The sequence below is a fragment of the Rhipicephalus microplus genome, chromosome 8 (genome assembly GCF_043290135.1).
Source record: "Rhipicephalus microplus isolate Deutch F79 chromosome 8, USDA_Rmic, whole genome shotgun sequence".
NCBI lineage: Eukaryota > Metazoa > Arthropoda > Arachnida > Ixodida > Ixodidae > Rhipicephalus > Rhipicephalus microplus.
In genome coordinates this window covers 72,493,719-72,511,258 of record NC_134707.1, presented here as the reverse complement: position 1 = coordinate 72,511,258, position 17,540 = coordinate 72,493,719, and the positions used below count along the sequence as shown (strand labels likewise).

The following is a 17,540-nucleotide window of genomic DNA, read 5'->3' as shown; positions in this document are numbered from 1 at the left end:
CAGCAGTGAGAATGGACGTAATAGCAATCTGTCAACGAATAATTATAGTCGATTCGACCTACGTCGCTGCGTGGAAATTTTTTTACTTAGTGTTTTGGTGAAAAAAAAAAGAAATGAAGGTACTCGTGATACATTGTGCTGGTATTTCTCGCGCTACATTTTCTATCAATCACAGAGTTTGAATTGCCCCCTCTACTTTATTTTCAAGAATTGCGGCGATTCTACTGCATCTACGACCTTTAAAAATGTGATGATATGGCAACCAGTGAACTAAAAGCGCTTGTTTGCCCATTGGCATTGGTGAATCAAACAGTAAGTAACAACCGCTTTTGGTAATTTGAATTAAATGAATACACTTTTTGTTTGGGAAACCTGCCCTTGGCATTACTAATTCCCGCTGCGCGCAGCACCAATCAAAATTATTTCACGCATAAAATGTAAATGTAGCCGTATGACAACTATGAAATCAACAAACAAGTTCAGGTAGTTGGCCAGGAGTGAGAAATGTTGCCCGGAGATGGTCAAGGCGGAATACATAGAGGCTGCATCTTCACAAGGCAGATATTCAATTTTATATTTGTACAAATCATGTTCTACCAACCATGGGGCCTAAGTAACTAAGTGATGAAAAAGCTGTTTATCAAGCTCGCATGCTTAGGGGAGGAAAACGTTATTCAGAAATTGAGACGCACTCACATTCAAATATTTAGAGCGTGCAAAACAGCCCCCCTCCCTCCCAACCGAAAACCGCTCTTAAGTAACTGAAAAAAACGAAAACTAGCGATAAGAATGATGACTCCGGATGGCTTGCATTACGTTAGAGCTGTGGCGTACGGCGTTTTCTGTATAATATAGCTAACAGAACCCAGTTGCCTTGAATGAAACAAACATTTCAGTGCACCTTGAGAAAACGTATTACAATTAAGATTTAGGTATTTCTATATGATTGTTAGTGGCGAAGTATTTACGTTGATCATCGCCTGAGCGCCCCGCCGCGGTGGCCTAGTGGCTAAGGTACTCGGCTTTTGACCCACTGGTCGCGGGATCAAATCCCGGCTGCGGCGGCTGCATTTCCGATGGAGGCGGAAATGTTGTAGGCCCGTGTGCTCAGATTTGGGTGCACGTTAAAGAACCCCAGGAAGTCAAAATTTCCGGAGCCCTCCACTACGGCGTCTCTCATAATCATATGGTGGTTATGGGACGTTAAAACCCACAAATCAATCAATGCAATAATGAATTTCCAAGCCAATTCAACAAAAAGAAGGATGGTGTTTGAGCGGAAATGTAGAACTCTGTAAAACAATGTGCACGTAGATATATAAAAGCTGACGGATGTAATCAAATACTCTGACTTGGTTTCAGGCAAGAACATAAAATGAAAGTCTTTCGTGAAGACATTTTATTACTACTGGGATCATTTATACTGCTGTTCACTTTTGAAACTACATCTGTAGCGGCGCAAAGACGTCGGAAACCTTGTACGTATTCTCATTTATTGATACGGCCACGTAAACTTTACAGGGCGTGTGCTTTGTGGACCACGTATCAATGTAGCTTGGTGTATTCTTTCGACAGAGATCGAAGCCATCTTACACAACTCAGACATGTTGGACTTAGTTATTTCTTATTATTGCGGAGATACAGCTGTAATCCCCTTATGCTTATATCAACGACATGCCTTACTGCTTCGAAGTATATAAACATGTAAAATCACACAATCGGACCAAAAATCGATTGTAAGAAGGGCAATACCAACCTGTGACGCATCCAAACAAATGAAACCAATTATGCCCCACAACTAATTGATATTTTGAGCTAGCACTAGATTTATTACATGCTTAAGGTTACAAGAACTCTGTTTTGTGCTACGATACACAAGTAAGGCTGGCGAAGAGCTTCAGCAAGTGCTTACGTCGTGTTCTTCAAGGCTTTTTGTTGTTATTAGGGTATTTTTGCAATCGAAAACCAACATGAGTGATGAAGCGACAGGTTGAAAACTACAAGAATCACCAAAAAGGCGAATTGTTGGCCATCGCGGCATCGTTCAAAATCGTTCACTAACACAAAGAAAGTACTGCAGATCTCTTCCCCATACACATTGTAGCGAAACATTGCTGATGCACATCGTAATGAGCTATATTAGCACATTATACGTCACAAACTAAACACACTCGAAATTCCCCACGGGACCACTGCAAGCCCCGCCTGTTCAGATGAACAGCCCATGGTATACTGGGAAAGTGCATCGTAATGAGCAGATGTGTCTCGAGTGTGGGGGAAAAATAAAATCTCAAAAGTGCGAACACATTTATGGTCTTTTTCGGCATCATTATTAATCATGTTTTTTATTACAATATTTTTTAACGGTACAGGGCAAGATCCGAAGTTAGACTTTACGTTTCCTCCAAATAACGCTTGGGGTAAGTGAACTTTTTTTTAATGCGATAAGTCGAAATGTTCGAAAAAAACCTTACGTAACGTACAAACTGAATCAAACGGGACATAAAACCTCATGATGTTCCCTGATTACATCAAATACGCGACCTACAGTATTATAAGATCAAAATTTTCTAATCATTCATAATATTGTGTGGCAGCCTTTTTCCATAATGGTTTAATTATCCCACATCTATTGAGGGTATGGCTAGCGTATGTCACGGCATACTCGGGAAATCCGGGTGTGCGCTGCGTAAGAGCAGTGTTCAGGCCCACACCACTGGCGCCCATGCGCACCTCCGCTGGGGCCGTACGGTCCTAATGGCTTATTGTGGCCTCGCGCTCTCCGCCAAATAGCGAAGCTTTGCAAACGAGTCTTCGCAGTCGGTGGACCAAAAATCTAGAGGCCTGTTATTTACAAGTAGCTTCCTCACCGGTGACAGGATCATGGCAAAGTTTTGTATGACTCGTCTAAAGTAGGAACACAGACATACAAATCTGCTTAGTACTTTGACAAACGCAGGCTTCAGGAATTCGGCCATGGTCCAAAGCTTGAGCAGATCGGGAAGAATTCTATTCATGGACACGAAGCAACCCAGTCTCGTGAATAGTCATAGTGGAAATCGCTACATTTCTAAATTTAGTTCAAGGCCGGTGTTTCTCACACATCTGAAAACTTCTTTCAGATGTTGGACATGAGGGAAAGAATTCGGAGTAAGAACATTGACACCATCCAGGCAACAAAAGTCCATCTGTCATTTCAAGTGGCACCAAATGGTGTCCATAATGCACTCACAGGTCGCGGGTGTATCACATAGCTCAAATGGCATGACGTTGATCTCGTACAAGCTGTCGGTTGAGACAAAGGTTATCTTCGGTCGAGCGTCGTCAGTCATGGGTAGTTGCCAGTGCACTGAGCAAAAACCTAGCGAAGCAAAAAATTCGGCTCTGTCAAGCTTGTCAACCACATCCTAGATGCTCGGCAGTGAACAAACATTCTTGCGAGTGGTCATAATGAGCCGTCGAGTGCCCCACAGAACTTGCACAGAACAGTCCTTTTTGTTAACAAGAGCAGTAGGAGCCCGTGGGGTACCCACGGGCCAAATTTCATTGTGTCGGAGCATATCTTCGATGCTCGTTAATTATCCTGCGCTCGCTAGGTGAAACGTGATGTGGGAAATGTGAGTTAGTTATTGTTCTTAGCCGCCGAACAAGCGCTTTGTATGTGGAGGACTCTACCAGTCTTCATAGCTACGTCAACAAACCCTGAGACTCTAGGAGGCGGAGTGGTAAAGACAAAGATTTATCGCTGACCTTCTAGTGTGACGCCGTCTGACGAACTTTCATCACCAATCCAAGACCTAATTTATGCACTGCCTCTAAGCGTTGAAACTGGATTGGTGAAGGTGATATCAGCGGCATCTGGTAAATAATGGGGCTTGCAGCGCCCATTGAGCACCTCATCAGCAAGAGCTTCCACGTATAATTTCAGTGGATTCCATCCCAAGTTGAAACTAAAGGCTACGAAAGAACTGATGCCCTTGCACGCAAAGCGTGAACTTGCGTTTCATAATAAGAGCTCTTAAAATTTTCGAGAATGACCAAGATGCAATATGCAATCACTTCAGGGCGATCTACAAGTTTCTGCATCAGACATGCGAATTCCGCGGTATTTGCAGAGAACAAGTAACACTGCTTTACCGGATAAGAACTGACGCCGCATACACGCCGGCTTGGTCACTCAAAACTGGGTGAGGCGCTTCACCGTTTTGTGTCGTTTGTGGTGACATCGGTGACATCGAACATTTCGTTTGGCGGTGCCTGCAGTTTGACAGAGAAAGAATACAGAAGAACGCAGCTTGCAGAAAGGTTGTCAGAAGCGCGGCACAAATAAAAATGTCATTTTTTTTGAAGGACTCTCAGCGACGAGGAGGATCCGGCAACGGATCCTAGTGGCTTTCTGTAAAGACACTGGGCTGAACGACATTTGTTGACGGACCCTTATATTTCAAGAGATGCTCAGGTGGAATCATAGCCAACCATTTAGGCCAGGCTAACAGCGCCTTTGTAACGTCAGAACCACTACTAACACCACCTCCTTGTGATATGGAAGTTGCCGTAATGATGGCTGGGCGCCGGTGTCATGCGTAACAGCTGACGTGTAAACAATCAACTTTCTCCCGACATCAATTGTAAAAAAAGAATTATTGTAAGAAGCCCAGAAACTGGGGTTGCTGGACTGACGTAACGTTTTCTGCAATGGAGGAACCAAATACAATAGCAGATTACTGATCAGACGTGGAAACAGCACTTATTGTACAGAAAATGGGAGAGTGCGAATCATTGGGTACGTTCAGGACTTGTGCGCCGTCAATGGTTTGCTCTCTTCCGAAATATTCTCCTTGAACTAACACAACGATGTACTGAAATGGGTTGATCACAAAAATAACGATATTGCCCTGCTTGACTTGAACGGTTGCAAAGCGTACCAGCAACCTTATCCTACTTCAACCACGGTAAGATGGCGAAAGGGGTGCAGTGGTGTCAGAGATACCAGTGCAGTAGACTGACACAGCCGTTGACGAGCCTGGAAGCACTGTGGGTATCCCTTTTGAAAATATTCTTGCTGAATGCCAAAGAACTGTTCACTCATGTCAAATGTGAGAATGGCGAGAGTTCAATTTTGGCAGTGGTACAATGAAGCCGGCGCCGTGGCGGGAGATAAAATCTCATCTCTGGATGAGTTCGTGAGAGCATGCGGTAATAATGACGAACTCAATGACACACATACTGTAATGATAATGAACTGTATGACATAGAAGACATTCTGATTGACGGCGCTAACAATGCCCACTGCTCTAGGTGTAATACTCTGCAAACTTGCAGTATGGAGGGCAATTTCAGAAAGTTTCGTCGTCACTTTTCTGAGTAAGTGGCAATGTCCATAACGAATACGCCAGCGCCAGTGTAGATAAGGTCACATGCACGAACGCTGTCCACAAACACGTCAAGGACTTTAAATGAATTTTTTAGATATTTCACATTTTGCAATTTCGTAGTGTCACAGCCCTCGCCTACTAGACTGCGACAACTAGCTTTCTTGCTCTTTAGCGGCCAAACTTGGCCTTATGGATGACGAGGATCGACGTCGTACACATGGAGACCTACGAGCAGAAAGCGCTTGGGCAGAGTCTGTGGCGTAGACGGGAATGAATCGGGAAAGGAACGGCTCAGCTGGCCAGGAGCAGATTACGGGACAGGAGGTGGCTGTACGCGGTGACAGTAACGTACCACGTGACCAGAGTACCACATGCAAAGCAGATTTGTGCGCCATAAGTTCGCCGAGTGGGTCCTATCAATGTAGCGAACCCCGATGGACGAAACGGCGGCTTGCATGACTGAATGATGGGTTCAGTCGTGGCCTAGGGATGGCGTCCACATACATAGCCGGTACACCCACTTCAATGAATGAAGGTCGAGCGGTGGCTTCATCGCAACTCAGAGGGGAAGCCGCCACGTGTGCTTCAGGCTTGGGGACAACTTCAGCAGAACCCTGGGGCGCAGGAGCCGGACGATGTTGGTGGTACGCCGACTAAATTTTTGCAATTCGATTAATTGATATGCGGAGCTTAATGTCTCACAACCAGCATACGATTATGAGAGATTGTGTATGGGAGAGCTCCGGAAAATTTGACCACCTGAGGTTTTTTAACGTGCAACCGCATCTGAGCACATGGGACTACAACATTCTCGCCTCCACAGAAAATGAAGCCGCCACAGCTGGGCTTACAACACGCAACCTATGGGTTAGCAGCCGCATACCTTTGCCACTGGACCACAGTGGCCGGGCTTACCTTCGCAATTTATTGCTCATCTACTCGGCAGGGCGGAAGGAGAAGGATGGTCACTGATTGTTGAACGGTACGGGTGGGCAAAGCAAAGGAGAGAAAACTGGCACGCAATTCAATCGCAAAAGAATGAATTTACTTCTGCAAGCAACGCCACCTGGTGAGATGGCCACCAAGCCAGCAAGTTTCGCACCTTGTGTAGGGGAGCGACGGGTGCTCAAATGCTACCAGTAGGGGTCCTCTTAGCTCAGAACCAACGTTATGACGCCAATCACTGGGTCACGGTTTTCGACGAGCAGCGGTGCTCCCGATCTGCTAGCATAGTGTCACTGCCCAGCGTGCCCTTTCATGCAAGAGAAGATACGCGCGCTTCGCGTTCCATTCTAACCCTTTCATTTGCTTCGGAGGAAGCGTGGCTACTACGGCGGGAACGATGGACAAGGCTCCATCATAACAAGCATGCTCCTAAAAGAGCCTCAAGGAAGAACACTGTGCATCACATGTTATGGTCTCTTCAGTTTTATCAAAGAACGTACCTAGCCAACTATCACTAATCAAATGTCGTTTTTATCCTTGTAACCAAGCTTGGTTGAGCCAGTTGAACATTTAAGCTGGAAGAATGTTTTATTGAAATAACGTCTTTTAATGCGACTGAGAACCTTTTGGGCAGGTGCTCTGTGTATGCATACGAGACAACTGCTGTCTTTGTTACGAGAGTGTCTTAATGTACGTTCCAAAATATGCTTTTAACTGTAAGTTTCACACAGTGCTAGAGGAGAAGTTGAAAGAAACATACTTTTCTTCCAAGGATGCACACGTGTTGTCGCTGAGTGATATAAATTACTATCTCACTTATTCGCATGTCTTTAATTCCTGGTATTGCCTCCGGGTTTTGGTTTTTTTGAAATAAATCTTTCAGTTCTAAGAAAAACGTACTCACTCATTTTCCTCAGTATTTTTTTATGTGTTTGTCTCTAGCGCTGTGTAAATGATGGAAGGTTTCTAATTAGCCCAACTTTCTATTTTACTATCGTTTTATTCGCTGGGGTGACTCGCGTCCATTAAACAAAAATATGATTAGTGTAGAATAACTTCAACCTTCAGCTATACTATAACTAGACGTTTTCGTATGTATGCTTTGAATTGTGGGAACAACTATAGAAAACATATCAAGGCCAGGGGGCATAACATTTGTTTATTGTTGATGCATCTGTGACCTATCGTGCTTGTTTTACAATTCGACAACACATATAGTGAGTTAAAAATGAACAATTATGTTATTTATTGCTTGACTGCCCTCACAGGATCTACCCGCCAGGGTATGGGAAACTATTCACCGTCTCTTCAAAAAGCTTTGCAAGGTACGTCTGTTTACTCAAGCTCACAAAAAGACGTAAATTTTTATGTATATTTGTTGTATGAGCAGGATCATAAGTAAAAAACAAATATCATTGTACTTCCCGAAATCAATCTCAATTACCTCCCTATTCATAAGACTTTTAAATTCAAAATATTACCTAAGAAAACTGCGTGCAACACTTCAAAGCTGTCCTTTTGCTATCACTACTTTACTTTTCTTCATGAAATTGATACAAGGAAAATACAATTTTGCACAGTTTCTGGAATAGACGATGCTGAAGCTATGGGGAGATGGCAGACTTGATGTTGTCAAAAATTCCCGAACAAAGAAAGTCGTTATGATAGCGCAGCCATTGTGTCCAACAAATGATCTGCGTGACAAAACCTTTACTCATGGCATTGAAGAGCAGCAGTAATAGCACTGCAATGACCAATCGCCCTATTTAGGGTTTTGTCCAGCTATGGCAGCAGATTAAAAAAAGTGAACACTGAAACATAGTTTCATGCAGTTTTCTTCGGCCTGTACTTGTGCTCTATTATTGCCTAAAGAAATGAGCAGTCATATGAACATGAAGTGTAGATCCTATATTCAGAGTCGTAGCTAGCCATTTAAACACAGACTTTTTAAGTTGAGTCAGTGAACGTTGCTTCGAATTTTTTCCGCACTAAACTGATCTATTCAATATGCTCTCAATCGTAGTGACCCCCTGTTTAGCGTGCTAACGCAGTTTAGTGCCAAATTTATGTGCCTTTGTTGGCGCCAGGCGTGCTATCTTTTTTTACAGTCACTTCATAGCCCAATATCATAACGTCAGGCTACCTCCGCACATAGTAGTCGTCTTTGTACGACGTTGGAATGTCCTCTGCAAAGGAATTGAGACCCCTTTTTTAGCGTAAGCTACACTCACCCAGGTTGAGCAGTTTCGCGTGGCTGTGATGAGCTGGGCTGTACATGCCTGAGCAGCAGTGACGTCCCACAGCGCACTGTCGGCGCACCGGGGAAGGCCTGGAAACTGCTGCAGTGATCATACAGTTTCCCACAATACTTACTAGAGAGAACTCTGGCGCTAGTGTCTAAGGTAGTTGCACCACACGGCGCTTCAGTGAGCATGGGAATGATGGGTAGTACACACATTTGTCTAATATTCGTACTTCTGGCCTGCTTCTGCCTCCGTGTGTGTTCGTGTGGCTTGGAGCTGTTTTTTTCACGAAAACATAAATTAGCAAATATTCACTGTTTGCGCTTCACAATTTTATTCCTTTAAACTTACTATTTCGAATCAAGTCCCTAAGTTCAAAAGGGTTCGTTTTTTTTTCAAAACCAAACCGTAACCAGTAATAAACAAAGCCCCAAGTACGATTCGCCGCCCTCAAGTACGAAAACTAGGCAAATGTGTGTACTGCCCATCATTCCCATCGTCACTGAATGATCGCAGCGCCAGAGTGCCCTCTAGTTAATTTTGGGAAACTCTAAGGCAGTGACGTGCAACTAGCAAGATTACGCATGGCCTACGTAAGGTCACTCACTAGTCCGTTCATTGATACATGCGTCTGTAGCTCACGCTACGTGTGTCCTGGCATGGCCGAGCTAATATACTGCTGTTTGATTTCCCGCATCACTCATTTCTTTTCGTGCTACAAATCCAATTGTTCACATACACACGTTGTACTTGCCGAGCTTGCTACTAAGTGCCCCTTCATCAAACGTCCCAGAAAGTTACGATGCAAACTCTTCCTTTACAGTTTTTCCTAGGAGCCGAAAAAAATAATGTTTTCAAAATTCTGTAATATAACAGTTGTTCGCCCCACTAGCAGCAATTATGACATTAGCGCGTGTCTTCTTTCGAGAAGGACACAGTGTCCTTAATGCCATCTGCGTATTTTGTGCGTAATTTGTGTTGCACGACATTATCAGGCGGCTGCATTTCTCAGCCATGATTTCTAAGCCATTCGCATCAACTACAATGCTTCCAGCAGTTCGAACGAGTACGTGTCATATTGGCAGTTTCTGTACTGAATCCCAACGACTTCATCGGTGTGGCCTGATCTCGTAGAGAAGCATAGGTTTTTGAATAGCGTCGTACGTTCAGAAAAAAACAACAACAGTTGTGACAATTTGATGCTAACAGCCAGATATCACCAGGGACAGCCAGAGTAGCTTCACGCTCACCTCTTTAATGAACAGAAAGCGTGAAAAACACATATTTGGAACAGCAACAGAAAACTGGGCAGAATGTCAAATAAAGCGAATAGGTGAAGACGAACACACAAAGTGTACTTTTAGAAATGCTTTATGCGCTGTTCAATACCTTGATCAAAAAATGTACAATGTGAATTTCCACCTAGATTCTCGTGCATGACTTAGTTGCCTATGATTGTTGAACATAGAACACCATCTAACTGCCAACATTGAATACTTCGAATTTGCTTAAATGCTACCGCATTTGCATACAAGACACCTTGGACTTCTATGCTATGCCTCTTTCTTGGCAATATAGGTCACTTTTTGTGTGAATGTTCCCGTTAATTGTCATGTCAATCACCCTTGCTATGCTCTCGGGTTTTATTTGCCTGTGAAAGTTGCCTAAGTCAAGGGTTTACTAGGGTGAACAGCGAGTTTTTGCGCCACCTGAAAAATATTATGCTTTAGTTTAGGTTTACTGACTATCGCTCGTTCCATTTGTAGCCTTCTCTCTATGCACGATGTCTCCGATGGCCTGCTTGAATAAGTGAATTGATTATTACAAATATTTTGTGTTCCACATTTTTGTGTTTCAGCATCCCAGGAACAAGGTTCTGGAAGAGTGCAAAGGTTTTTTCAAAGACTTTTTCGCAGTACGTATTATTCTCACGCACAGAAGAAAGTTTAGGTACACCTCTTTACTACACGTAGAAAACTCGTTTAATAAAAAAAACAGCGAATCCAATTAGCCATCTAGATTCACCTAGTTCTATGTTGAATTAGAGTTGTTCTGATTTGTTAGGAAGCCTTCACGTCACAGTCTCTTGCGGCCGAAATGACGCTAATGACGAATCGCAGACAGTTATTGTGCAAATACCTAATGAAAGCGCAGCACACGCTAGCCTCATTGCGCATACCACTGGAATCCGCTAGCCCACATGGTTAATGCCTTCTTGTAAGAGCTGTCCTTACTTGACCTTACGAAAAGATACTCATACACTACAGCCACTGTACATTATCTGCCAAACATTCAGAGCACGATGAAAAAAACTGCTGCTGAAGTTCTTGAGAAGAACTGGCAAATGCAAATTCCAAGCAGTCTTAGGTGAGTGAGTTGCTTCATCAACAGTGTTGTAGACTAACGTAAAAAAGATGACACTATTTCCACTTGAAAAAGAACTGCTTTCTTTTTACTGGTGTACGTATTTTCGAGCTGATATTCGTGTAGAGCATATTCAGGTTCATTCTCCTAATGCGCTGTCTCAACGTAACGTTAAGAGTTTCCTTTTTTGAGTTTCAAAAAGAAACAGGAGGACGATGGGCCGAAGATATTGTACATAACATTGTGCTCAATAAAATTGTATGCAGTTCGTACAGCATTGCCATATTTACAGTGGTAGCACAATAAATATTCAAAAAAATTAGCTTTTAAGGCAGCCTCTCAGTCACGGAACAACTTAGATACGAAAACAAAAGTCATGATAATCAAACAAATGGAAATTGTACGTTTCAACAAGAATTTCAGCTAGGACAGCATATTCATCATTAATGCGGAGAAGAAGTACAGTGGAAGAATACTTGTGCAGAGTAGCAGTGTTGTTGCAGTTAATAAAATACGTTCAATAGAAATTTCCTATGGTCTACTTTTATCCCGGCACAAATGAGTATTTGTTAGGTTATTCTTCGTTCTGTAACAAAACATATATTTTTGTGCATCGAGTATTCTTTTTCATGTAGGTTCAATAAATGCATTCTCCAACTAATTGCCTGGAATGTGGTTCTGAATTGTGAAGACAGCCTCCAGCCGGAGTGCTAATTCGGAGGCCATACTTGCGGCAGCGCGCTGGGCAAAACACCATAGGACAGTGGTCGCAATCATAACGCTTAATCAAGTGACATACCTTTTGGCAGCTGCTCAGAGACATCTGTGAGGCGTGCGTGTTTGAAACAAGCCTAATCGTAAAATTCGAGAGTACGTTTGTGCGTATGCAACGGACAATTCTAGCGTAGGGCAAGCATTTCCTAGCGAGTTCGGTGACTTTGACCATATCTATCTCGCTATCTATCTATCTATCTATCTATCTATCTATCTATCTATCTATCTATCTATCTATCTATCTATCTATCTATCTATCTATATATATATATATATGTATATATATATAACTAAATAATATATATATATATATATATATATATATATATATATCCTCATAAGACTGTGCTCTCCTTGCAGTTTTGTTAGGGGTATGAATGTTGAAACTGGTATGAAGTAACATGGCTGTATGAAAAATATAAATAACAGATCATAAGACATAAATTGTGAAATTTGTGACATGTTAGGCGGGAATTACTTGTCATCCTAATGGTGCACTTGAGGTCGTACATAAATGAGAGTTCATGGATTGTATACATACTCTTCATTATCGGATGACACGCACCAGACTAGCGCACACGTGCCCGATAAAGAGGCGATATATGCTAAACTAGATGTCATGCCATCGATGACCTTACTTGCCTCGAAGACAAACCAGCCGATGTATGCAGCTCTTGGCTGGCTGCTTCATAAGACATCGTTTTGCACGGAGTGTTCCATTTGCAGATTTTTTTTCAACGAAGATATACTTCGGACAGTAACCACGAAGAGTAGGTGTAGTAACACTTTATTGTTGGTGTGAGCTGGAGAGAAAGGACATCGGCTCTGCAGCCTCCTCAGTTTTCCCAGAGCTAGCGCAAAGCTGCTTTACCTTTAACGCGACAGCGTCGAAGAGTCTGTTGCGCAAGACATCTGGTATCCATGTCACTGTCAATAGTAGTAGTAAAAAAAGGCGGTTCTGTCCCGGAACAAAGTATTCAAGAAACAAACAAATAAAACGTGCAATCAAATCCCCGACTTCTGAAACGCATGCATTTTTTGAATGCAAACTTTCTGATTTTCTCGTATTCATTTTACGCAAGATCTTTCGTCCTCTACGTCTAGATATTGTGTCGACAGTAATGAGTCAGTTTATCCACTCCATAAATAAAACTTGCCAATAAGTTGTTAATTCTATGTCTCACAGGAAGCCCGCAAACAGACATTCCACAACGTTGGCAACCCGGTTACGGTACGTATCTCTATGACATCCAAGCATTAAAAAGACGTAAAAACCTTCAGCCTATTCGATGCGCTCGGTAGATGAAGCTAAAGAACAAAAGGGAAGCGTACGCCTACAAACTAATTCTGATTCACTCGCACCCTTTCAGCATTTAGTACCCATGGCGAATCGTAACTGTGTTTAGTATTTTATAACTGCCAACTCCAGTGCACGACTAAACACAAAGGAAGAGAGGACAAGCGCTGACAGGAATACCATGCATATCCAACTAGCCCAACTTTCGATTCTGGTGTTCAGTATTACACTTGCTTGCCATCGACATCTCGACAGGAAAGTATCGGGTAACCCAAGTGCAAATATCTGGGTTTGTTGGTTGTAAACACATCCTAAACCAGCGCCAAAAACCAAACGATACTGGGAAAGATAGTGCACTCAGCATTGACTCTCTACAAATTAGCTTGAAATAACATTGCACACTCTACAATTACAAATGACAACTGCTCTCATTTCAGCGCATTACCACGTCACACAATATTATACAGCTAGTCCCCGAACAACACAATTAACATAAAATACCAGAACTGTTTACGTGGGTAGCTCAGTTCGTAAAGTCTCAAAGGGGTGCTGACAGAATTGCCCCCACCCCTATCTGCGCATTGTGATACGCGTCAAAAATTTCACATGTTAGCCGATCATTGGGTTAACAGACTACAGTGTATTTCGCAACATACGCCTGACCAGCGCCTTATGTACTTCTTTCAGGAACTAGACGAGGAAGCGAGCAACCATGGGACGCGTTCGTCAACGTTGGTCCGGCGTTTGGTCGCCAAGTGCCGCCACCAGCGTAAACCCGCCCTCGCATCGTCGCTAGCGCAAACGAATGCCGTGACTGCATTCGAATCTGCTATATGGTTTAGTTTAGGCTGTATTCGCACATTTAATGTAAAATAAAAAGTTTAAAACAATAATCGTGAACCACTTGTCCTGCACACTTAGCCCGTTTGAAAAGCGTGTGTCGTTTGCCGCTACTTCATCGAGGCGCTCGCACGTAGTCTGTTAAACGGGCACCAGAGAGCACATGCCAGTAGCCGCACAAGGTATTTTCGCCATCGTTAAGTTCACTTGAGTGAGAGCGGAGTTTTTCACCTAATAAAAGTCAATTTTAAAAGCACTCATTCGCCAGGCACTAATACTAATACAAAGGGCCTGCAGTGGACGTAGTCAGGCTGATGATGATGATGATGATGATGATGATGATGAATACTAAAATTTGGGTGCCTATTGGTCTATGATGGTTGCTATTTTGCCTGGTGGTGTAGCCTTTTACACGCAAGCTGGGAGTTCGTGAGCTAAAAACACAAAATGCCACTTGACCACTTCCAGAGATGTACGTGATGAGCCTTACCTTTTGTGAAGTTTTCGGGTATTTCGTGCGCTGACTCTGACAGTAACAAACTGCCAGAAAATGAAGAACTATGCCAGGTGAATCCATCATTTCTCTACTCAACGAAATGAAATTGCAGTTTTACGAAAAACAAAGGAAAACAATAAATACGCGATGCCTTTCGTGTAACCAGCGATGTTCAAGTCTAAACACGCGATGTTCAAGTCTAAAGTCTCATGCTGACTTTCAACTTGAGCCAGTAGGACACGCTCCAAAATGTGGCGCATTCTCAGCACCTTGAGCTTATATGTGTATTTGTTCACATATTGTTGTAGCCTGAATATCCGGCTCGTCACTTGTTTGCTTTTTCTTCCCTCTGCCTCTTCAATTTCGGAGCAATGTTGAGGCCTGGATTGCTGTCGGCATGGATGCTTTTTTTTTCTAATGAGGAATGCTGCTCGTTGGGTAAATGCTATAAGCACACTTGCTGGGTACCCACTACGTCATAAATATTTAAAATTTTTTGTGTAGTAGACTGCAATGCACTATGCTATCCATCATTCTTCAGAGAAACGGAATATCCGCTACACACTTGCTAAAATTATTGTGCAGTACTTTTATGCACTGACTGACGACGATAATGAATTACGCCTGAATTGGGTATGCGCCACAGTTAATGGGTGAACCAGAACAAGATCTTTTAATAGGGTAGATCATTGGACGACACACTCTTAACGCAATATAGATTGTGTGACGCCTGGTTGTCTCTTTGATGTTCTAAACCACTCCAATACTCATATTTGTTCATTTCCTTTCCAGGCAACAAGCTTCCCTAAGGCCAGTTTTGAAATGAGTTTGAAGCGGCAGTGTGGCTAAGTGGTAGAATACTGGGCTGGCACGCAGTGGGCCAAAATTTTAATCCCACTGTGTCCCTGGTGTTTTCATTTACTGTGCTTTTTTTCCTTATTTCTTGAGGTATTGGTTACAGACACCGGCGGTGGCCAACTACGCACCGCACGTGACCTTGTTCCGATCCCATAACAACTTTCGCTGTAGAACGCATTGATCAGGCACTGTGTATGATTTTACCGATAACTCAGGTGGTACCTATAGGTTCCTATTCAACCTTGGGACGCAGACTTAACGTTGCAAATTACAGAGATCGTGTGGCAGCAATGCTACTGCGAGACTCATTTTTGTTACTTCTCGAACTCGGCGTGGTCATGTTTGCTCATGCCAATTTTCATGCCCGCTAGCGAGAATTGTGGGCTTCCTTAAGCCACAACTGCTAATAATAACAAAGTATTCGTTTTGTAAATGATGGTTGCATATTCTGGTGTAGTTAAAAGATGCATTGTCTGTTGATGGACCAACAATCTCGCCTCGTCGTTGAAGGCACCCTTCCCCGAACACCGGCGGCTGCTGCAATTTCATGGAATGGCATCCGTAAAGTGTATTAAGGCGAAGGCCTTTGATGCCTTATCAAAAGCGGAAATTCATCGCCAGTGCCGTCCGGTGTCGTATCGCCTTGGCTGTGTCGACAGGGGTGTTAAAGAAGTCATCATTGCTTGAAGAATAGAGGTCACAGATAATAAAACGTTGTGACATATTGGAAGCGCACATAACGTGACTTCAACATATACAACTTTGCACGCTCGAAATTGGCAGATCATGAAGGCGTTGCATTACCAGCTCAGGGGAACAAAGTTGGTATTGTCTCCAATCCTTGAGGGACTTAGAGTATTACGTCCGGCAAAGAAACATATCAAAGCAAAGCAGACAACGCTCAGTACTTTGAATAGGATGAAAAAGAAGCAAGTGAATTTCACCTTTTTGTAGTCTCAGTTGAATTGTAGAAGAACCTGTGAGTTCATTTTTTCTTTATCACTAATTAGAAATAAGTAAAAAACACTCTCACTCCATACTATTGGATATGTAGAGTGATACACAACACTATGACGTATGCAGGCATGAAAATGACGATGAGAAAATGAAACGCGATTGTGGTTCATTTCACCCGCGAGCGCATGCAAATCGTGGGCGAAGCAAAACGCATGAAACCAAAAGAACAGGCCTTCTGCACCCTTTCCCCACTGGTATACCATCTTCACTTGAGTATTACCACTTATTTTAACGATAAACCCAAGGAAAGATTGGTAACACACATAGAAGCCCTCGCGATAACATGGATAGCCTCGGCAAGTTCTCGTGTCGTGTGATCTTGGTGTCTAAACAAGATCTCCGTGAAAGCAATAAAACTTTCAGTTGTGAGTAACCGCTTGCGGTGTTTACTTTCTTGTCCTCGTCTTTATCGCTCCGCACTTATGCCGTATTGAATAAGTACCACCTCACTCGTATCTCTGTTTTGCTTCACTATGTTATGTTCTTGTTAAAGTCACCTTTGTATAGATTTCCGACACACTTTGACGAGGTTGACGGGCTGGTGGATCTTTCATCTGCCTCGCGCACGTCAGAAGCAGGCAGAACGCCCACGCGCACGAAAACAGGAGGCGTTCGAAAAAGCCACGGGGACAGTATTTTCCCCCAGCGAATGCTGCGCTGCAGAAGACACGCCGGAGGCAATGGCTGGTATTCTACTGCGAGTTGCGTGTGACCTTGCTTTCCAACCGTTATAATTTCCGCCGTACGTTTCATTGAGCATCAGTTTGCGGGGATTGTTGATCCCGTCTTTTGAACGCCCAATGGATTAGTGAATATTTTTGGAATCTTGAATAAAAATTTGTTCTTTACTTCACACGGGAATGTTCATCCTGTCTTTTGGACGGCCGATGGATTAGTGAATATTTTTTTTTGAAACTTGAATAAAAAGCTGTTCTTTACTCTAGTATTCCTGACTTGTGTCGTGCGAAATTCTGCTCACTGACCTACCTGAAAAGACGCGGGGGCCTTCATCTGCTGCACACCGCGGTTTTCGCATGTAGCTTCTCTTCAGTTGACCTGCTCCAACATAATTTTCCCGAGGATTTTTCTTCTTTTCGTGCCCCGCAGGGGCATCTCTGCAAACAGGTGTTTGGTGTAGAGCAACATCATGAACCCGAGCCAACGGGGGGTTTCAGCTCCCTCCCACGCTTAGCCGTACGTGGCTTAGGCGTGTCCGGGGAACAGGGGATCCTCAGTGTTGAGCCGACGCGGGGTGCTTGGAACATTGAGGCCTCACGGCAGAGGCAACACACGCCTTTGTTAACGAAGACGGCACCGCTGGGCTGAACCAC

The 17,540-nt window shown here is 43.3% G+C and overlaps 1 protein-coding gene across 1 annotated transcript; it reads left to right on the top strand.

The window, feature by feature from the left end:
* The first annotated feature begins 176 nt into the window (after positions 1-176).
* LOC142769157 (uncharacterized) lies at positions 177-13,891 on the top strand. Its single transcript, XM_075872114.1, has 7 exons — positions 177-312; positions 1,363-1,478; positions 2,373-2,420; positions 7,589-7,645; positions 10,422-10,478; positions 12,888-12,932; positions 13,686-13,891. Exons 2-7 carry the CDS (start codon positions 1,376-1,378, stop codon positions 13,769-13,771), a joined length of 396 nt encoding a protein of 131 aa, XP_075728229.1. The 5' UTR covers positions 177-312; positions 1,363-1,375; the 3' UTR covers positions 13,772-13,891.
* The last annotated feature ends 3,649 nt before the right edge of the window (positions 13,892-17,540 follow it).